Below are 22,977 nucleotides of genomic sequence, written 5' to 3'. Positions count from 1 at the left end.
TTCTACAGAAAAGAATTTTTCGCAAGTGTTTTCTGCTTATGTTTTTTATACAATTTTATTGCTACAAATGTTTACAAATGGATAGTTTGTAAGTTTTATTTAAATGCATAATAATTTACATTTTTAAAAACACTTTTTTTTTTTTTTTGATATACAGATCTCCCAGTGTTCGATCGTTAATATAAATCTATCTAAAACTTGTGTTCTTTCTTTTTTCTGAAGTGTTCACGACAAGATAACTTGTTCAGTACACGTGAAAACTCTGTTTATCTTTATTAAAACTTACACGTCATGTATATGAATGTGATTTTTTTTTTTTTTTTTGACTCGCATATACATATATGTGTGTATGTACAAATATATATCTATATGTGAACAAACATTAAAATTGTTGATAACCAATGTTGCAGCACAATCTATAAATGTATAATATTAATATGATTAATATTCATACAGAGACTGAGTAAATAAAAGATTGAATACAAGAGATACGTCATTAATATTATTAGGGAAAATTGATGATTTTCCCTAAGAGAAGTGTGATGCAGAATATATACTGATGAGGGATTTTGTGATGGGATATTTCATGATTTTGATTGGACACACATTGGATCAAGGGCTGCTTTATAAAGCAGACTCTAATCTCCTTATTTCCTTCGAAATCTCTGTTTTCCGCGCTACTTTATCAAGTATTTCTTTCTCAGGATTTTTCAACGCACCAGATTTAATTTTCTCCTCCAACAATTCGATTTCTCTAATTTTCTTGCGCAAATTTTTCAATCTCTTCTGTGGATCGGATGTCGCTTTCTGGGCGTTGCTTGGATTATCTTTAACTATATTGTTTGTTGTGATTTGTTTTGCATTGCACAGAGGATTATTTTGAGACGGAGTTTCCTTATACGAATTTCTCTGGGGCAAAGCTTCCTTCTGAAAATCAGGCTCCGTAATGGTTATTTTAGATACTCCTTCAGTCACACATTCCGCAGCTTTAGATTTGTTTTTCTTTTTCTTTCTTTTGGTTCCTTCTTGAGATTTTGTTTGCCCGCCGCTTGCACTTTTGTTTTTCGACGCTAGAGCTTCTAACTTGGCCTTGTGTTCCGCAATAAATTCGGGACTGGCACCCACAGGATATAAAGGCTTCTTTGTCATTTGCTTTCCTTTGCTTTCGTATCTATCAAGAAAAGTAAAAATAAAAGATTTGTTTTTTTTAACAAAGATTAGATGTGTAAAGTATATAAAGAATTATTTAAATAAATTATATGAAAGAAAATCAATATATAAAAAGACGTATATATATTTAAAAAAATATTAAAAAAACATACAATGGAACTTCTTCTTGCGGGATATATCCATCCTTTACACGTCGTTGCTTGCGCCATGTACCGTCAGGTCGTTGACTAGCAGGGATAAATGTACCTAAAATAAAGATTATAATCTGGAGTATATTTTAAAACAAAATATTATCATTGACACGCACAACACAACGTGTGTTAATAAACAAAAAACTTCTTCGCACGACTTGTGTTACATAAAACAATATGTATTGTTTTTGTAAATTAAAAAACACCATTTAAACAGATGTGTAAGAACCCCATCGCAAGTATCATCGTTCGAGGACACGCGTCACGACGTTTGTAACACATGAAAACTATCTCAGACTGATCGTCTAACTATAGCGTCTAAGAAAGAACGATCTATTATTACACGAAACCGATCGTTCTTGCTACTTGTTTACACGGACAAGGTTAGAACCGGTGCACAAGCGGCCGCAAGTGCGGGGCCGCGCTTAAAATTGCGCGATGAATGAACCGGTTACCTGTTTCGTCCTTAATGTAAGTCGACGCCATCGTTGCGCGTCTCGACGAGAGCGCGTTTGTGAAAAATATAAACAATTACTATGTACAAATTCTCAACTATCCTCATGCCATTCTGCGTGATTCCTGCGATACCGTATTATCGTGTTAAAATTCTCAACATCTCACCGACTTCTCTCATCGCGCATGTGTGTGTGTGTGTGCGTGTGTGCGTGCGTGCGATCATATATTTCGAGTAGCACCTGAAGATGTCACTAGCGTTTCATTTCGAGGTGCTCGGATTTGGTGGCAAAAAGTACGCCTGATTTTTATTGACAATCTTGTAATCAGACTTTTTGAAACAAGAGTCTGAGGAAACCAACGTCAGCAATGTTTTTTTTTCCTTTCGCACGCGTCGTTTGCGATGATGAGTTTTTTTTTTTTTTTCATAAACGGAGAAAAGCTCGACAACAATTTTGACGTTCAATTTTATTGTGTAAAAACAATGTCTCATTTGAATTTCGCGGGATGCGTATCGGGATCAGTTTCTGATTGGCCGCTTTTCTACGCAAGCGCAAATTTGCGCAATTACATACACAAGTGCTTCTCTCTCTATCACGCATGTGTGCGCGCGATTACACCATCATTTCGAGCAGCACCTGAAGATGTCGCTAGCGTTCAAATTTGAGACGCGGACTTTTTTTTTCTCGTCGCAATATACATATTGCCAAGTTTATGCACAAGCTACAAGTTGAGCGGAACAAGTGGTAGTTAAATTCATACGTTTCTGAGAGACTACAAAAATATTCATGATCCATTGTGAAGATAGGTCATGAGGTATCTTTTATTCAAGATAAATAACTGAAAATATAATGGAGACTATCGTGAAGAGTATGCAAAACTAAGAGGAATTCTCCAATAATCTTTAAAAACTGTCTAAACTCGTTCTTCGTATATTTTATTGTTTTTTTGCGACGTGTTTTGTTTGTTTTTTTTTTTTTTTTTTTTTTAAATAAAAGATATGTAAGGTGAGCTGAAAAATTCAATTTCAAAAAAAATTAATAAAATAAAAAAATAGCAAGAAAGAGAGAATTTGCGAAATTTTATTTTAACAGATGTGTAACTTTTTAATTAAATCTTCTCTGTGCGCAGATATTTCGCACACAACTCGCGCAAAACTTAACGCATAATAATAATAACGAGACAAATTGCGGATATCCTGACATCGACTCGAGAAGTAGCGGAGTAAACGGTCCCGTGGGTTACCCCCTTGGATCTAGCCGGGCTGCTTTCGTGTATTCCGGGGATACTGCGCGCGCGCACCGGGGGTTGCGCTCCGGTCTCTCATCTCAGTTTCGCAGCCTCCCTTTCGCGACCCGTATCAAGTCTGCCGCGACTCAATCAGAGAGAGAGGTGTGTGCCACCTTTTCCACATATCTCATTGTCCTGAGGTTCTCGACGTTATTCGTCCGGGCGTCCGATCGTTATCGCATTTATCTCGGAACGGTCCTCGAGATGGTCCTCGTCCCTCTCGTTCGGGCCATACCCGATCCGGATGCAACGTTCTGCGCCGGAGGATGGAAACCGTAATCGGTACGTAGCCGCATGCGGTTCTTCGTCAAAACCCCTAGTCCCTTTGAAACTTAATCGAATACGATTCGATCGAACATGTCGGTTGCGTCCGATTTTTTTTCCAAATACGTTTCTCACACTTGAGGTGTAAGTCGTTCTAAAGATTGTGCTATATGAAAAAAAAAAAAAGGAAAAATGCGTATCGCGTATATCGTTATTCGATACACAAGTTCCAAGAACTTGTTATAAAAGTCTGTAAGACGAGGAACGATGTTTTGAATAAGCTAAAAAGAAACTCTCCGATTACAAAAGGTTTTTTCTCTCTACCTCGCATAGGAGACGTGTTGACTTATGTAACGTTCAGCTTTGGTCTATGCGAAAGTTCATGGCGGTCAATCGATGTTAATGTAGTTTGTTGCATTGTCATAAATTTGCATATGTTTTCGAATTAACAGCGAGTTATTTAAATAGAAGCCAATACTCATGAGAAAAAAAAAACACCGAAGTTGGCCGTTACAAAATAATCTTGTGTGAATTTCTAAAATTTTATATTATTGCGATTTTTATTATACTTGTATATATTATTTTTATTCATATATATATATATATATATTCGTACATATATATATATATACACCAGCATTATATATATATATATATATATATATATATGGTTTTGTAAAGAAAAAGAACCGTCGCATTTTTTCGCACACGATCAAAAGAGATTTCAACGATAAAGTATAACAAAAACTGCACAATTTATAGAACGGTGCGCGGTTAAGAGAGGTTTTCCGGAAAATTATTTGTAAAAAAAAAAAAAGAGAAGTTTTTTCCCAGAAAAACACACAAACGTACATGATACGTAGTAGAAATTTTGTTCGTGTAATGGTACGTTATATTTACAATTTTATCTGAATATCGACGTTAAATTGTAAATAAAGCGAAGTGCCCTTAGGTGCGTTTCTGTTATCGACATCCGACGATCTAAATTGTAATACGCGTGTGTGTGAGGTCAAAAGCATTACGTTTAGGCACCTACCGTCAAAGAGACGCTATTACGCGATCACTGTTACTTGTAATGTATCGTTATTAACGTGTAATATACATAAAATTTAATTTACGACGCAGTGACAAGTGAAAAAGATTGTCTTTGTTTTTTTTTTTGAATTTTATTTATTTTATTTTGTATCATTACAACAATTAAAAAAACAACAGTAATTTTTAAACCAGTCGTCCATCGGCGTAGTTCGTCAAGCAATTTGGAATTTCCCAAATTGTCGCGGAGATTTTTCAAAAAAAAAGACAATCGCTGTCACACATCCATCCGGTTGCGTTGCAGATCGGTTGAGAGTCGAAACAGGACAGGATCTAGAAGAGAGAGAGAGCTGCCAACGTGGCGTTGGCTGCCGAAACGGCTTTATCCAAACTGCGGTCCTGAACCTTGCAACCACCTCCTCGTTTGCCTCCCCTCATTCCCTCCTGTTTCATCGGACGTTGCACTGATGCAGGCGAGGCGTATGAGAAACGACCGCCTCGCTAGAAGATAGGATTGTCATCCACAAAAGGAAGAGTCTAGACTTACAATTCGCGGACGCGACGTGCGCGTCCGTCTTCTCCCATCTCTCTGGGACTCGTAATCTCGTCGCGTGAAAAACACGGAGTATATACCGGTATATACTCCGTATATACTCCGTATACTCCGGGAAAAAGTAACACAACGCGCAATTGAACGAAGCGGCGTCCTCAATAATGTAAATAATCCAGAAAATGTATCAACATATCTCAGAATAATCGGTCTTCAAAATTTCGCACTCAAGCAAATTTATTTAAAGTCGAAAAACACGAGATAAATTAAAAAAATAGAATAATTATAATATAAAAAAGAAAGCATCTCATAATTCACACGCGTACACATCCTGTTCTCTCTCTCTCTCTCTAGCGCGAAATATTGCCGGAACGTTGCGGGAAAATTAGTTTGCAAAATTGAAACATCGCGTGCAATATTCAAACAAAATTTTGTCGCAAATTTAGATCCGCTCTCTCTCTCCGTGTATTCTCTCTCCGCGATAATATATTTTAAAACATATTTATGTGTGCGAGACGCATCTCCGTGCATCCCTGATGCGTTAATCTGCGCGTCATTCACCGAAATTCAGTTTCAGTACACTTGTTAATTCATTCTCTTATCAATTTCTATGTCACGCCGGTGTAACGCCGTATGGTTGTAAGCAACTTCGATCTTTACTTCGTCGTCAGCAGTCCTGGATACGTCAGGATGTGTCGTGAACCGTGCGGAAAGCGCGCGCTTTAACGCTAGATTGAGCTTCATCCCCGCATGTATCTTTGCCCCCGTTCCGTAGAATGTCGCTGCGACGCGACACTTTGCGAGATACACGCGAGAGTTCGTCAAAACAGGCCACAACAGGCTATGTGTGTATACGTACGTATGTATCGGCGGGACATTATGCGCGCTACACGGCGTATCGAGTACACATTGAATACCCATCGCGAACGAACTACGTGCGCGAGGCGTAAGATTGTCGCTCGAGAAGGGGAGGAGGGGTTTAGCGGTGTGTCGCCTCTGCGTGTATGTATCGACCGGCGTAATCGCCGGTTTACAGCCTATATAAGGCGCTTTACAGTACTCCGGAATCCTACAGCGCAATTACCTATACAAGCCACCGCGAAACTTGCCTCGCCGCGCGTAAGGTTTAATGACGAGAGTTCTTTGGATTGTTTGCGCTCGGCTTTGTGACGACTGCAAGGCAATCTAGTTGCAACTTCGCGCAGCAGTTGTCAATGCTGGTTTAGCTTCAACAGCCGAAGCTCCAATCTAGTTAAAATTGGCTTAAGTTAATTAGCAAAGTCTGTTGTTTAAACAGACCAGATAGAGAGAGAAACTTGATTCGATTCGATCCTTCAACTTTTAATTCGGTGGTTATATATAAATTATTTAATATACGTGCCTCTCTCTCTCTCTCTCTCTCTCTCTCTCTCTCTCTCTCTCGGAAATGCGAGGAAACAAAGTTAGTGTTCGTCGCGCCTTCGGAAAGATTGAAATAATTAGAGGCGCGCGAAATTAATTTTAAAATTTTTGCAAGACTCGTCATCAATTTTTTTTATCGAAAAAACAAACAGATAATCGTCGTCGTTGCTCACCTTGCCATTTAAACGAATTCCCTCTTCAAGAAAATAATTTAGATAAAAATCGTCGAACCAGTTTACACAAAAGTTATTATACGAGATTCGTATGCTTAATGAAAACTGATATTTATAAAATGTTTTATGTTATTGTGCTATATATATTTGTTTTTTTTTTTTCAATATTTTCAAAATGTGTTTAAACGAAATGATATTAAAAACGTACATATATGTACAAATGTATATATACGCGTCTCATCTCTCTTAATTTATTACATAACAAGAAAAAAAAAATGAAACTTGTAATTAAATTCGACGTAGTTAATTAATTAACTAAATTTGTTGCAGCGACACTTCAAGGTTTACCAGAAGGAAGAGAGAAACGAATTTCGTGCGCGCGCGAAGTTTACGGTAGAAGGTCGATTATTGAGAAGAAGCGAACGAGAGAGACGAAGGAAACGAAGGATTACGGAGAGAGTATACGCTTGAATATAAAACTTGATCAACTTTTTGATATGACGTAAAAGTGTTCTATCTTTCTTAAATATAAGATAAGCGGCGCAAAATTCGCAATGTGATCGTATCTGACTATGTGAAGAGAGAGAGAGAAGAGAGAGAAAGAAAGGGAGAGAGAGAGAGAGAGGAAAAAATTTACGCGTCTGTATATCTCTCGCCGTATACTCCTCCGCATGACACTTGATATCGCTCTATTAAGGCGAAGGTAAAACGAAAATGAGGTTGCCGTTGATGTTTTCGTCTATCGTAAAAGCTTGTCACGGATGAAATGGCGTGAGCGGAGAGACGTGTATGTGTATGTGTACCGTACGAACACACATTTGCAAGTGCGAAAACACAAGATTTATGTACGCAATACACTGACCCATTAGCCAACAATTTCTGCGGAATATTTCTGCGAGATGTCTGTCGTCTTCGAAACGCATAGAGAAGACGGAACCAAACGCGACAGATTTGAGATTCGAAATTAAAAACGTTAAAAAACCATGAGACGATACGCGTAATAACAAGACAGAGAGAGAGAGAGAGACAGAGTGATCGTATAATATGATCGTAGAAATTGGTGATCGACGGCAACGTTAAACCGTTTGAATGTAGTTGCGCTGTTTCTCATCTTTTCACAGTCGACACGGACTTTATCTGATCACCCTGAATCTGTTGGTGATGCGTCGTACGGCACGAATCAAACGGGAGAAACGATGGCAAATCGCAATAGCACAACGCACGCCGACGCGATGACGAGAAAACTGAATCTCACGTCGATGATTTTTCTTCCCTCAACCGTGATAGCGGCCGCAATTAACGCCGAGACGAATGTTTCGCCTAATCCGTCCACAGTGGTGACGACGAGCGATCCCGAAACTGTCACCACCACCGCCAAGGCGCACCATCACGTCTCCAACGTGACGGAGTACCTCGTCGAACACGATGAGCTCGATCAAAGTAAGTAAGCACTTTTAGTTTTGTGAAACAAAGATATATAAAAGCTCGATGTAAAGATAATTACGTGCGACAACAACTTTTTGATACGGTGCGATGTGGTGCATATAAGCGTTTTGTTTGTCGGAACAAGAGCTTAGAAAGAAGCCGCCAGCAATGTTTTTTCACTTCGCACGCGAAAGTGGATTTTTCAAAAAAAAAAAAACAAAAAAACAAAAACGGGTTTCGGGCTCCTTCTTTTGTGACAAAGAAAACATATATTTTATCGTGTGATATCTATTGACACACGTGATAAAACTGAACGTGTAGTTCAGATTTTTAGTTTTTATATGCAATAAAAAAAGTAACAAAGAATTCACAACGTTACACGTAAAAAAATTCGAGAAAATAGAACGCGCAAAGTTATATAAAAATTTTTCAAGCAATCCACGCAACACACTGTATCGGTCGTGGTTTTTCGGGCACCGATACGTGTGTGTCCCGTGTAATCACGCGAAGGAATTCTTCATGACTGTATCGCTTGCGGATCGCTTATAGCTAGTAAAACGACGCAAGTTATTACCGTGCTTTTTCGCTTTGGATATTTTATGATGATTATATTTCAGGTATCCTTCCCAGCTTTTCAGACATACAGACCGTTTTACTCGCGTGCATATCGACGTTATTGCCGCTGATCATCGCCTTGGGAATCGCCTTCGGCTGCAGGTATGCTAATTTCTCGCGTATTACGAAAAAGGATACGTCATTCAAAAGCGCCGTTCAAAAAGCGTTGAGCGTTTATTTTTAACGCGCCCACTCAGCGATAAGTTTCTTTTCTTTGTTTTTAATATAAACAATAAATAAATAAGCTTGCGTGACTTTTTTTTTTAAATGTGTTTAGTTATATTGCGAGCTGAATTATAGAATGTTGATAAAAAAAAAAAAATCTTTTGAGCAGTTTCGGGGGGATCGTGAAGATCCAAAATCAATTTGACACAAAAAAGGTCGACGTCAGTGGGTTAATGAGTGAACTCGTAAATTGATTAATTTTATTAAAAAAAAAAGTTATTATAACGCAGATATTTTATCTTGAAGTTAAAAATTAAAATTATTATAGTAAAAAAATTCGCGATAAAACCACAAGCACTTGACGTGAAAACATTTTTGTGAACAAATTACGTAAATATTACACGTTTCTAACTCGTCAAATTTTAAACGATATATCGATGATTTGTTTTCTCATTATTTGTGCGCGTTATTACCAGACACGTTTGGCGAAAGTATCGAAGCGGCGAGAATGGTTTCTTCTGGAAGAAGAGCGGTTGCGCTAGCGACAACACGACCGAGTCGCAGCATCATCACCCACACTCCGGAAACGTTACCGTTGAAGCCGCTACGAGGGTTCTCTCCGCGCAAGACGTGAGTTAATGACTTCTTAACAACCCTCATATATACACGCGCGATTCTCACAAAGAAGAGAAGACACTTTTAACGTCAACTGTAGCGCGCGCTTCTTTTAGAAGACATTTCTTGACCAGACCCTGTGACATTTTAACTTCAGACCATTTAGCTAATTATTTAAAAAGATTTATGACCACGCACACACAAATTTTTATTTATATTTTCTGTGTAAAATTATTGACTGTCGTTTAGATTGCTTGATTTCGTTTATAATTTATGCACATCGAAAAAGACCCTATTTCAAAACTTTTGCAAAATTTAAAAGAAATATTTCAACGCGCTACCAAACGTTTTTTTTTTTTCGGAACCGATATTCGAAATTTAAAAATCAAGAACAACTTCTCATAAGTGCACGTGGAAAAACAGGTTTCGCGAAGAAGAACTTTTCGTAAGCGGGACGTGATTTTTGTTATCAATTAATGAACGCGCAGATAGAGAGAAAGAGGGAGAGAGAGAGAGAGAGAGAGAAAGAGAGTTGAACGCGGGAAGGGAAGGGAAGCGGAAGGGAATTTAACTATTAACCCCAGATGAGAGAAGCACATTATGAACTTTAATATAATCGATACAGCCCTGTTTGATCTTCATATGCATGCTCGATTAGCTTACATAACGCGGTAACCACGCAAATACCATCGGCCTTGGTTTAAATCTCGACGCCCGTGCCGTAATAAGATACGCAGCAAACATTTACAGAACTTTGCCCCAGATTGCACCGCGCCGCGACAACGGTGTGATTTATAGAAGAAACGGTCTATAATAAAATTTCGAATTCGATTGTTTTTCGACACGCGACGGAATTGCGCGGGTGCGGAAAAATCGCGCGATTTCGAATCTCCGTATAAAGGTATTCTCCTCGCCAACAAGAGGGAGAGACCGAAAAGTCCAAGTACGCGCGCGATCGGGAAGCCAAAATCGAGATCTATTGCCCGCGCTGGCAAGCGTACCGTTATATCACTTTGCATTTAATAGCGATGCATCAGCGCGCTGTTGCGTTCATTCGTCTCGCTCTCAACTCTCTTTCGCTTGGCGCGAATTTCTTTCTTTGCTGCAGCAGAAGTGCCGTAACGCATCCGTATAATATTACGGATTGATTTAAATTCACTTTTTTTTTCTGCTTCATTAACTTCTCTCAATAGACCCGATCGAAAAAAAAAAAAATAAATTTGCCCGAAATGTCACGTGCCCGATCGAAGTTCAATTTCAAGAAGCGAGCAAAAAAGTGTCTGCGGATTTAGTCGTCTTGAGTTTAAAGAAAATTCCACGATCATTGTTTCTAATATATATTTTTTTAAACACGTACATATATTTTATAAAATACATATACATATATATATATATATTCATCGATCCTCTTTTCGGTGTGCATTTAAAAAAATATTGTTTATCGCATCGAAATATTTGTCCGTAAAGTTTTGCAAATGTCGGAGCAAATGAGTTCACGTTCATGCCGCGTGGCCAATAAATTCGCGCTCGCGCCGGGCTTACGTAGAAGAATCCATTAACTTTGCCTACCAATTGACGGCGCGCAGTGTACATTGTTCGAACTGCATTGTTATAAGCCGCAGGCCGAGGCGTGCACAGCACACGCGCTCCCGCGTGTAGGCGAGAAACACACAAACGTGTGCGCGTTTGCAACAAGACACACATAACGCACGCATTACGCACACATTATTATTAACGTATGTGCATATGACTCAGCCAAAAATACCGTACGTCTGCTTCTCGCCCGAGGACGAGCGGGATTGACCTGATTTTAATTTCGCGCATATACATCCGATATATATCGCCGCGATTTACGCGTCGTTTTTTTTTCCAAAACTTGTGGACGTATTTTTTAGTTTTATTTTTTTTTTCGACGCACTCGAGAAAATCGCGCGCTGTATATGTTTTCTTTCTTTTTATCGTATCGTCGAACCCGTTCAACGTTTATGCCGCATCGAATGCCGACGGCGCGAAGGTCAAGAAAAGTGCAAACCTCCTCGCGTTCCGGTATAATATATAAACCTTCCCGCAAGTTAACTTGCAAAAGCACGTGGCGGAGCATAGATATAGAACTTGACTATCTCACGTGTGCTGTTTATCGAACGCAGAAGCGTCGAACTTTTTCGAGGGGAATAAAATTTGTATTTTAATATCTTTTTTTTTTTTTTTTTTAGTTTTTTTGCAACACATCTGCGTGTTCATCACAAACTGCAAATACGGCGGAGGAGCGTGCGAGCGAATTTTCGAATAAGTGTCACACCCCGTGCGCGTGGACGGGGAATATCTTTTTTGTTACGCAATTTTCAACGATGACATTACGTCGTGCATTACTGCGATCCCAAAGAGAGCTTCTCGCCCACTAATGAAATATATTACACGCCTTTCTTTAACCGGCGCGCATGTAACGTCTCCTGCCCCAACAACCGAAGTTGTCTCTGTCTCTCGAGCAAAAGGGTATATAATGCATAAACACAGACGTCGGTGAAAGTTGCATACGATGTTTGACTTCTGCAATTAAACCGGGCCAGCTTTCCACGAGCGGCTCAATTCGTTTCTTTTCAAGCGATGGGGTTTCATTAGTGTATCACAGGTTGTCCCGCCTCTCTAATTTCGCCGACGTTCGCGTCTTTCTTTTTCGCGCGCTTTCTAATATAAAATTGCGGTCAATCCCATCTCCCGTTTCCCGAACACGCGCTAAATATAGCGCAGAATTTATATATATTTTTTCTCTCTCTCTCTTTTTTTTTTGGAGAATATTAAATTTTGAAACAATTTGCATCATCAATCAAGTTATCTGACTGCAATTTGTAATACAAATAAAATATATACGATTTAAATAAAAATGTAGCAATTTAAAATATTCTTGTTACGCGATGAACTTGATAAACGGCTTATCTCCGCGCACTTATAAATGTATATAAAATTTTATGTTTAATCCGAAATATAAATCTTCAAGGCCAACTAAATATTCGTAAAGATAAAGAAATTAAAACGCGAATGTATTCCTGATTTATCCTCTTTTTGCTATAAAAAAAAAAATATTCATCATAACTCAAGTTCGTATTACAGCGAAGCAAAGTATGTAAGTAAGTTTCGTTGAACTCATGTGCTAATTGTGAAATTAAATACACTTAGAAGAGAGAGAGAGAGAGAGAGAGAGAGAGAGCGGCCAATTACAGCAAAGTTGGGCGAATGAAAACGATTTCAAAATAATTTGAAGCAAAACAGTATTTCAACGCGATACCTCACAAGTAGAGATTCCGTCAAGACAAATACACGTGTGTGTGTGTGTGTGTATAATTAATATAGCATATAGAGGAGCACTTATTGAATATTCTCCACTGTCTTCATTAAATTCATTAAATTATCAAAAAAAAAAAAAGGTTAAAAAATCTTTCTTTCCTATTTATTTTCGTCGAAGAACACAAACTGGAAGGCAAGCGAATCTTCGGGATTGCGTTCACAAATAATTTGCATTCACGAGTTTCCAATCTCTTCAAGGACGCCGCTATTTCATCGACCAACTCGAAATCCAGTCGCGAACTTGGTAACATATTGCACATACGCAGTATTTATTTCCAATAGATACATCGTCACTAATCAATATAGCGTAACAGTATCTTCCTCGGAAGATATTCCTCCAAAATTAATGTCTCTCCCCAAAAACAATACTCGTCAAAATTGTCCGTGTTAATTCGCGGAAAGAGAAACCCCCTTCCCTTTCTCCTCTCAAAAAAAATTAAATACACTTCTTACTTGCCGGACTTTGCGCGAACACGCGAAAATTTTCACGACGCGATCGGCGAATTCTCGTCGTTTGTGCGCATTCGCACTATTTTCCGAATAATAGTAAGCGCGGCTCTTGTCTATGTCTCGGTCGCTAGTTGCCCGCGTAGTACTCGGTGGTGGGGGGTAACGCGCGTCTACTTAAAGCCTTGCGGTTTTTTCAAAAACGGCGCGCTACCCCCCACCACGGCGGATCTAACCCCCTCTTCGACTAGCCGGGGGGTTCATACACCGAGAGAACTGCATACGTGTACGCGGCGATCTGTCCCTCGCGCCCCTCTAAATCGCACTTTCCCGCCCTCGCCGTCCCGTCCCGCTCGCCTTAGGAACTGCACGTCGCTCTTTCGTCCTATCGCTGCACCTCCGTGCTTCATGCAATCTCTCTCCGCGGCGCACACACACATGCACACCGATGCTCTTGCGCTCGCTTCCGCGCGCCTCTCGCTTCGCCGCCGCCCGGCCGCCGCTCTCTCGTCTACATTCTACGCCAACTCTTTTTCCTTTTTCATTCGCCTCTTCGCTTTTCTCGATCTCGCTCGTGGATCTCTTCTCGCGATGAGAATTTCTGCCCGGACCCGGCCAAGCGGAGTTTCTGGCTGCAAAATATGGAGCAGTTTTTGCCTCGCCGTTTCTTTTTTTAACTCTAATTCCGAACTCTAAAGTCTCCTTTGAGTCGTTTTTTTGTCGAGCAGCTTTTAAAACTCTCTTCAAAAACATGGTTAAAAATAAATCAACGTTAAAAACTGTTGTTGTTTCGTTAAATAAACAACAGAACGTATTAGTGCACGGTTGAAAGAAGAATGTCGGAATGTTTGCGAAATGTTTTTAATATTTCAACGTCAAACAAAATGCGTCAGAAGGTTCGCTTTTGGAATGCCCCTCTTCTCCCTCCCCTCCCTCCTAAAAGAAAAAAAAAGAATTCAGAATTAGAGTTGATAATCGTGGGACCGTTCCCGTTCCACACGACGAAAAGTACACGCTCCGGATAATATCGCAATAAATGTTTTTTGCTTTCACCCGGCAACGTGTATTTGGATCGCTATGGAAGTTGCATTGTTGCAACCGCGGAGAGCGTTGAAACTTGTTTACGCGTGATTAGCCAATCACAATGAAATTTTATGAAATCGTCGTGTCAATGCGCGGTTTCGCAACGCTGCAGGTTTTATGTACAACTTTTTGATATCTTTTTTTTTTTGTGTTCTTTTTTTTCCCCTCTTCTTTATTGTTCGCGCGATACACTTACGTGTAATTTTTATACACGCGCACAACACCTTCTCTCTTTTATATTTTTTCTCCTTCTTTTTTTTCCTTCCTTTATTTTAAATGGATCCGAGCTCGTTTCAATTGACGCGCGCGGAAAAAAAAAAGGAAAAAGAGAGAGACAGAGAGAAAAAAAGAGCGACCCGCGAAAGAAAATGTCGTCTGTAAAATTGTGAAACGCGCGGGCTTCAAATGATCATTCGAAACGTTCGCCGTATTACATGTGCAACGCGAACGGATATAACGATAGCGCGCGACTCACTACAGACCGTGTGTGTCGAGAAAGTGTGTCATTGTTTACGCATAGTCGGTTTGCTCTTGTGCCGATACTCTTTTAGCTTCGACTCGTCAGCTGGTTTAATGCTATTGCGATATTTTGAGATACGCGACTAAAACAGAGAAACGATAAAATGTTAACCACGAATGTCGAACACGATTTCCAACGGGAAAAAATGTCGCGGATATTTCTGTCTTTTTTTTGTTTTTTGTTTTTTGTATTTTGTTTTATCGCGTTAATAAAAGCAACTCGAAATGTTCTTTTTTTGTTTTTTTTTTTACGAGTTCTATTCTAAACGTTCGTTCGGTGTTCGATTACGATTGTGTGCGGTGCGATTTTTTTTTTTTTTTTTTATCGCAACGTACGTTTAACGATACGAAATCTTTTTCCCATGCCGTGTGCAAGCGTGTGAATCACCCGGGTCATTTTAATAACAACGCGAAACGAAAGTGTGCGCGTGAATTCTTTTTTTTTCTGGAACGTGCGTACCTTCTTTCTCGCATTGTCTCTTCAACTGTTATTTCTATGTTCCTTTTTCAACAAGACAGAAATTGAATCGGCGGAAAAGTTTATTGCTCAACTTATAATACGAAGGTGGCGAACTCGGTACGGAGTTGCCGCCGCCGCCACGCCTTCCCGAAGCGCCATCGAAAGTAACGCGTTTAATGGTGTGTACGTGCGTGTGATTTCTTATATCCACCCAGAGATGCGTATTTATATTCGAAACTTCTCGCGTACCTACACATCTTATATATACATAGGTGACGATTATCGGTGCATCGACGAGCGCTGCTCCGTGTCTGTTTTTATTCTAAACAAACACACATATGCGGTTATTATTTCTCAGTCTCTCGCACTATAATCGTGTTGCAGCGTATTTTCGAACGATATATGAAAAGAGAGAAGAAAAGTAACGCGCGCGCGCTCGCATACACACACGCGCACGCACATACATACGTATGTATATATACTTTCTCCGTGAGTCACACTATTTATTTATACTGACTCGAAACGAACCCGAATCGCGTCTCTTGCAAATGCGAATCCGAAGATTTTGGTTCCGAGGGCTTTGTGCATATATTAAACGTCGATTTTGTTCAACATGCGCGCGACATGTACACGGCTCGTTGTCGAGAGAGAGAGAGAGAGAGAGAGAAAGCGAGAATCGCGTTCCGCAAACCGCAAAGAATCGATGTAGCTCCGGATCCGGAACCGCGGCGAGACCGAAAAAGAGACCAGTCGGGATCGATTTATGCACCGCGACGCGGGGGAAAGGGGAAAAATCGCGGAGGCGCCTAATGTGTGAAAATCGGCGGCGGCGGCGGGAAATCGCGCGTCTTGGCGCGCGCGAGAGAGAGAGAGAGAGAGAAAGAGAGAGAGAGAGCTAAGTTGGGTCAACCGGGCGTTAATATAACGTCGGCTAACCTTACTTTCGCATTGCTAGACTCAATTCATGCCAAGGCTGACCGGGTGCGTTGCCCTCGATTGCCCCTATGCCGCTTCGCTCATCTCCCCCTCGCTCTCTTCGCGGCGACCGGCGAAGCTCGAACGCAGCCGCTAGACGGTCGCCGCCGCTTCGTAGAGAGACCGGAGAGTCGGAGTCTGGCCGATACGACACACACGCGCGCGCGCGCTCACGTCATTCCCCCGCAAAAAATAGAACAAACCGAGTATAGTTATTGGCTATTTAAGGGATGTTTAAAAAGATAAAGGAACATTGCTGACACATTTCTAAGAATCCGCTTTTTTTTCTCTCTCTCTCTCTCTCTCTCTTTCTCTCGTAAACAGCTTCATTAAGCTTCGAGGCCGGTGAAGCTCTATATTTATTTACGGGGTACGCGAATGAATGCATAAACAAGAATCCTTTGTAATATGCAGGATTCCGAATTATCGGTGTAGGATATCCGCCCGCTGTGTTATATGACAAATGCGTTTCTTGAATTTTTATGTTTCTCCCGTGGCCACACAGACACGTCCTCTTTTTCCCGATATATATATATATACATGTATATATGTGCGCTTTGTCGATTCGCAGCATTCCTCGGCAAGCATAAATACAAAATCAAACAGTTTTGAATTCGCAAATGACACCGAAAGTGCATTAGCTTTCTTCAGATTTCTGTTTTTCTCTCGGAATATTTTTCGGAAAAATATTCACGCGAGTGTCTAAGAGCGAATATAAACGCGCAAAATCGAAAATCGCTTCTTCGTGGAATAAGAGAGAGAGAGAGAGAAAAAGAGTATACGCGCGGAGGAATTTTTTAAAAACCTTATTGATAACACAAACGCCCGCGCGCGCGCACGCCAACACGTATGAAATAAATGTTTAAATACACGCAGAAGAGTGTTTCAAGAAAGTTTCTCGTTATTTATCGATATATATATATACATATGCATATGTAAATGGCGAATAGACGCGCGTGCGTATGTTTCGCGCGGCCGAGCATCGCGAGGAATCCGATCGATTTCTTATATCATATTGCGCATTGAGGATTCTTCGATATTGTTGCGTATCGCGTGTCATCTTCTCAATAGAGCAGTCACCATACCCATTCATTGCGTCGCGTTTATTGATCACAGGTGCTTTCAATGCATTCAGTGCGCACAATGCACGTGCAGGAACCAAATCTCCGACTTAACTTGTCAATGGATCTCTCTCTCTCTCTCTCTCTCTTTCTCGGCGCATCAGATTTCTCTCTCCTGTTCTTCTTCTTCTGTTTCACGCTCGTTATTATTCTCTGTTAAACGTTTGCTTATTGAGGAAAAAAAAAAATGTAACTTCCAATTTGCACGGAAATATAGACAGCAACGGAAACGCGCATATATAAAAGCGGTTTTGTGCGCGCGCGCGTATTAAGTTTTTCGTTAAAAAAGATTCATCGACGCGACCGGAGCGCTCGATCAGAAAAATTCTGTAATTTTAATGATATTTTATATTGTATTTTAGTTTTTTTTTTTTTTTAAATTTAATTGTTCTCGACTGAAAATAGCGTGAAACAAAGCCGAAACGTCTCTGAGTTTTGATTTGCCCTCCTTTTGCAACTTGGTCTATTTCGGTGGCGACCGAAATCAAATCCGCGAGAAAAAAATTCTCTTTTTCTTCTTGTCTGGATTTTTTATTTTTTATTATTTTTTTTTTCATTGTGTTGTCACATCTCTCGGATTTCCAGTCGCAAATGTATCCGCGAGTTCTTCGCGCGCCCCGTGAGCGGTCCCCGTCCGCGATTTCTCGGCGGCTTAGCCGCGCCGATTGCTTATTCGGCTGTACATTTGTTCATCGGTGTGTTTCGGCTTACCCGCCCGTTTATTCGGCTGTATGTTCCATGCACCCGCCGCTTTCTGACCATGCGCGCGGGTCCGTCCGGCCGATCGGACCCGCTCGCCGCGTTGTATCGTGTCCGTGGGGTGGCTGACCTAACCAAAGGGGTCGTTGCACTCGTGCGCCTGGGTCCGCTTTCACCCCACCACGCGTTGTCTTTCTTTCTTTCTTTCTCTTTCTCCTCCTTTCTTTTTTTCGATCTCTCTCTCTCTCTCTCTCTCTCTCTTTTTCTATCTATCTTTCTTTCTTTCTATACTTCTTCTGGTCAGCTTCGCGCGCTGGCAGAACCTATCCTCCCGTCACATCTTGCTTCCACCATCGGCGCTGTGTGATGGCCGTTCTTCTTCCTTTTCTTCTTTCTTCCTTTTCTCCACTCCGCTTCTCTCATCTTCTCTCTCTTGCTCTTCGTCCTCGTTTTCTTATTATCATTCTCTTTCTTCCATTCCTCCTGCAGGTTCTCTACTCTTATCCTACGTATTGTCCATTTCGCTCAAACCCCGGCTGTGGGGAGCCCCGGTCTAAAAGAAATTATAGTTATTTGCCACCGACCCTTTTCGCGGATAGTCAATTATTTCGCGTCAGTCGGCCTTCCTCCATCCTCTCTCTCTCTCTCTCTCTCTCTTTCTTTTCTTCTTTCTTTCTATTTTCTTTACTTACCTTCTTTCTCTCTCTCTCTCTATCTTTTTTCTTCTCCGTTGTGAATAAATTGTTTTAAACAATTAAACGCGTGTGTTAACAATAAAATTAGTCGAGTATTAAAAAGTAAATTCAAAGTCTTTCCTTTTATTGTTTTGTTCAAGAGAATAATTTATCAGAGACTTACTAATGTATCTTTTAAATCATTAATAAAAATCTCTCTCTCTCTCTCTCTCTCTCTCTTTCTGACAAACGTATATAATGTGTAATTAAAACCCTCTAGCAGAGTCACTTTTCTTTTATTCTCTCATTTTCTCTTCCTCTCGCTTTCTTTTGCTCTCTCTTTTCACGTCCCCTTTTCTCCCTTTCTTTTCTTCTCTCTTTCTCTTTTTTTTTTTTTTCTGTACGGTAGTATTATTATAACGATCAGATTTCTTCTCTCCGAGCTCAACGCTCAAGGAGCAATCAAACCGCAACGCCGCGATACTACAACCGCAAATTTAGGTTTTTAGCTCGGAACAACGAAAGCGTAGTTATCGAATGACGTTGGTATATAAGTGATAAGGTTCGTTGTTTGCTGTGCGCTCGCGCGGCGTACCAGACTATGATAGAGATTAGCTTATCTCAAACTACGAGAATCACAAGGAGGTCTCTGTTCGTTTGCCAACACTATGTCAATATTATTTCGCTGACCGCCGTCATGCAAACACAAGTACAAAACTTGCGGCTTCACCGCGTTTCGTGACGCGTTTTTCTCTATCGGAGAAAAAAAACGTAAACGATTTGCTGCAAACGAGAGTCGACTTTCTAGAAATAACATAGATAAGGAAAACAAAGAGAAGAGAGAACGCATCTGTAAAAAAAGATAGATATTATCTCTTTCCCGACTTGTATATTCACAAGACCTCGCGAGTCGTGTGTTTGAAACTCGACTTCTCGACGAGACGTAAATCAGTCATTGAAATTATTGATTAGTTTTTTTTTTTTTTTTTTTTTTTTTTAACGAACGATTTATGACTTTATGTGTTTAGGAAGCTGCAATTTTGCGAATTCCAATTTTAATGGAAATCCATCACAGCTGCTGCGCGTTTCCGTCTCTCTCATCGGCGAACGCTGTCAGTTATTTTGCTCATTTATCACAAATTAGTTTTAGTTAGCGGGTATTGTAACGTCACTGGTCTCTCTCTCTCTCTCTCTCTCTCTCTCGCATTGCTATTAAAAACAAGAAGATAAAATTCAAAGGCTCTCTCTGTATATGTACATATTCACCGAAATTGCCGGCTCTTTATCTCTGTACGGTTTTTATTCTCTCTCTCTCTCTTTTAAGAAAAAAAAGGTCAAAGTAAAATTCAAATAGCCAACGCGCGTATCTCCTATGCGGATGTCTTTTCTCAAACTGCCGCGGGCCATAAATGTTGCATGAGGATCCAAAGTATGACTGACATTAATAATGCAAGCGCTATGGAAGGAAGTAAATATGTTCGTGTGACATGTGTGCGCGCGTGTGTGTTTACACCTTAAATATAATAAATGTTACTAGCAACCTCGACGAAATACCTGGCGCTGTTTAGCATAAACGATAGCGCAAACAGCACCCGGAAATAATTCACTGTGTGCAAATCGCATTTGAGAACCTTGAAGGCTTCCGAAGCGAGGTCGTCACTTCTCTCTTTCTCTTTCTTTCTCTCTCTCTCTCTCTCTCTCTCTCTCTCTCTCTCTCTTTCTTTCTCTATCGTCCGTGCATCAAACATTCACGATCAATTTACGAATGACGCATTAAAGCCCCGGACTCGACGATGAATTATTACGTATTTCCATTGGCCGGTCTTTCAGATTTTAGCTTCTGCGTAGCAAATGTCACATAGCGTAATTTTAATACACAGCCGAACTAAAGATTCAGATTCTCGACGAAGTGAGAAGAGATTCAATTCTATAAATCGAACGTTTTTTAACTCGAGAACGATGCAAGCGGAATTTTTTTTCGAGTATAAGACTCGAAACACTTTGCAAGTCAAAACTTTTGTAACGCGAATTAATTATAATATTTTCTGTGTTTTCTCGAGATTCTGAACTGTATACCGGATATCGTAATATCTTTCGGCTTCAACGATTAAGGCGAACAAAAAAAAACAAGTGTCGAATACTCGATCTTATACAAAGGTGACTAACGGGAGCGAATAAAAAACATAAAATATTTAATACCATATCACGTTTTCGTTTTATGTCCGGATGACGCACTTTGTTCAGTCGGTTCCGTCCAGACGCAACAACACCTATGATGTTATAATTAACTCTCGGATCATTTTAGACAAAATAACTCAAGGCCGTGTCTATCTCATGCGTGACTATAGACCAAGGTCTGTTATGGCATAGAGAGAAAGAGAGAGATTAAAAATTCATTATTTTGACCGTCTGAGACCTCTAACGGTATCGTCAAAAAGATGCGTCACGAATCGAATATTCACGCTACTTTTGGATATCTCAAAACCGACTTGTTCTATTCCGCGCTTGACGTATCTTCTTTCTCTTTTAAATATTTTTTTATTTTTTTTTTGTTTTGGCTATATAAAATTATTTCTAGAAACAAGCGACCGAAGAGTCGAATATAATTCCCGTTTGCTAAAAACTAAAAAGATTTATAAATTAATTATTTGATGTGAAATCAAATCACACACACACACACACACACACACATTTAACTCTCTGAATAGCGTATTCGAAGTCTCCGATATGTGTTACACTAATTACTCATCAAATTGTTCAGGAAGGAAGATAATTAAAATAAAAATAATATCATCGGTGCGCGCGAACCATGTTCCTTGTCTACCGAGAATGACCACATCCGATTGCTGTAATCGCCACTAGAACGTTCGCCTATAAATGTCCTCCATTTCGCCATGACCGTCTGCAACCTCTAACGGTCTTAGCGAAAAAAAAAAAAAAACCAGACGCAAAGCGACTGAATGTGTCCTTGAGTGCTTAGTACTTGGATGTCTGCTAGAAGTGACTATATGACTGCCCAACGAGCTCGCGCAATCGTACAACAACCCTGAGGCAAATGCGCGCGACGAATGTTTGCATCTATATAACGCTCGCGGCCCGACATCGTTTCGCATTACTCGACTTGTGTTGTCTTTTCGAGTTTCTGCTAATCACAGAGAGGGAGCACAAATTTAATTGCCACAATATCTATCTTTAATCTAATTAATTAATTGTCAACAACGCTGATCTTATTCACTTTTTTTTCTTTTTTATCTCTTTATACCAATCGCAAAACAATCGATAAATTATTATTATGTTTTTGTCACGTATAAATTTGCATATAAAACGTGGATATTTTTCCATGTCAATCAGATGCGTGAATCTTTTGTTTTAAATTTTTAATATTAAATATATATATATATGTACATTTCAAAGGTGAAAGGCCAGTTATATGGGACAACATCTTGTCAGAACTCGTCTACGCGACACTCTTTCCCTCGCTCGCAAATGTCCAAAGAGAAGATGTCGATGTAATATTACAAAATGTATAAACAAAGACAAAGAGAGAGAGAGAAAATATATACTAAAAAATCTCTTCAAAATAAAAATCATGGAAACCAACAGTAAAATATAAGCTGCGTTATCAGGCCGTTTGATAAAAAGAAGAGATTGTTTTAAAATATGTGACAAAATTTTCACGCGTTTTCTCAAAATTCATTATTTGTCAAATGATCGCATGTGCGTGTGAAATTTGTAAAAGAAAAATTACACGTACGTAAAATAATTGGCTTTTATACGTGGAGCCGATTTAAGAGGCCGAGGATGTAACGCGCGTGTGTCTCGGAGCGAAATTAAGCGCATTCGTGCGAGAAAGAAGAGAAAGAGAGAGAGAGAGAGAGAGAGAGAGAGAGAGAGAGAGAGAGAGAGAGAGACGCGCGTGTTATAACTTCGCGTTTTCGGCGCGTATTTTTGACTGCCATCCCGCGTGAGTACCAAGTCAAGCCTTTCGCAATGATACCTGCTCGCTTTGGCTAACGTGACGACCGGTGTGTGTAGCGATCTAACAGAAAAGGAACGGAGAGACGCGCAGCGCAAGAGCAATGCCCCTTGGGTCAGGTTCAGTACCCTTTGGCACAAGGCGCTCGAAGAACGACGTAACCGGCATGCATCTGCGTGCGTATACACACGTGAACGTACACGCGAAACACCTCCACTTGCATGCGAGATGACTTTTCGCGACTCTCTCTCGCAAGCGCGAGCGCGGATAGATAAAAAAAAAAGCCCAACAGGACGCGCGTTTCTTCTCCCTGCGCGCGTCCCGTAAATTAGGACAG

At 40.2% G+C, this 22,977-nt stretch overlaps 2 protein-coding genes across 6 annotated transcripts in view; one reads left to right on the top strand and one right to left on the bottom strand.

Annotated features, from left to right (window-relative positions):
* Positions 1 to 39: 39 nt before the first annotated feature.
* Positions 40 to 2,005, bottom strand: LOC109852571 (partner of Y14 and mago). 2 transcript variants are annotated; one of them, XM_020423833.1, is made up of 3 exons: positions 1,817 to 2,005; positions 1,323 to 1,416; positions 40 to 1,171 (listed from the first exon to the last, which is right to left on the bottom strand). In XM_020423833.1, the coding sequence occupies exons 1-3, from the start codon at positions 1,845 to 1,847 to the stop codon at positions 625 to 627; spliced, it is 672 nt and encodes a 223-aa protein (XP_020279422.1). In that variant the 5' UTR covers positions 1,848 to 2,005; the 3' UTR covers positions 40 to 624. The 2 variants fall into 2 exon arrangements, with proteins under 2 accessions (XP_020279422.1, XP_020279421.1); XM_020423832.1 differs by lacking the exon at positions 1,817 to 2,005 and adding an exon at positions 1,568 to 1,750.
* A 1,143-nt stretch (positions 2,006 to 3,148) lies between these two features.
* The window catches only part of LOC109852555, a 24,689-nt gene continuing 4,860 nt past the window's right edge, over positions 3,149 to 22,977 (top strand). For 2 of the 4 annotated variants that reach the window (XM_020423809.1, XM_020423806.1), the window contains exons 1-4: positions 3,149 to 3,386; positions 6,855 to 7,964; positions 8,567 to 8,666; positions 9,206 to 9,359. In XM_020423809.1, coding sequence (XP_020279398.1) covers positions 7,721 to 7,964; positions 8,567 to 8,666; positions 9,206 to 9,359 — 498 coding nt within the window. In that variant the 5' untranslated portion in view covers positions 3,149 to 3,386; positions 6,855 to 7,720. Of the gene's footprint in view, positions 3,387 to 4,565; positions 5,953 to 6,854; positions 7,965 to 8,566; positions 8,667 to 9,205; positions 9,360 to 22,977 lie in introns of those variants that run through there. The other 2 variants (XM_020423808.1, XM_020423807.1) reach the window with 2 other exon arrangements.

Source organism: Pseudomyrmex gracilis, unplaced genomic scaffold, assembly GCF_002006095.1.
Source record: "Pseudomyrmex gracilis isolate BER0280 unplaced genomic scaffold, ASM200609v1 scaffold_31, whole genome shotgun sequence".
NCBI lineage: Eukaryota > Metazoa > Arthropoda > Insecta > Hymenoptera > Formicidae > Pseudomyrmex > Pseudomyrmex gracilis.
This window is presented reverse-complemented; position numbering and strand designations above follow the sequence as displayed.

Bases quoted from the DNA above. Each gene is read 5' to 3' on its own strand.
- LOC109852571 (XM_020423832.1), bottom strand. From the start codon at position 1,643: ATGTGTTACAAACGTCGTGACGCGTGTCCTCGAACGATGATACTTGCG. The intron at 1,417-1,567 runs GTGTTTTTTAAT...TCTTTATTTTAG, and splicing joins CTTACACATCTGTTTAAATG to GTACATTTATCCCTGCTAGT. The intron at 1,172-1,322 runs GTATGTTTTTTT...TTTTCTTGATAG, and splicing joins CCGCAAGAAGAAGTTCCATT to ATACGAAAGCAAAGGAAAGC.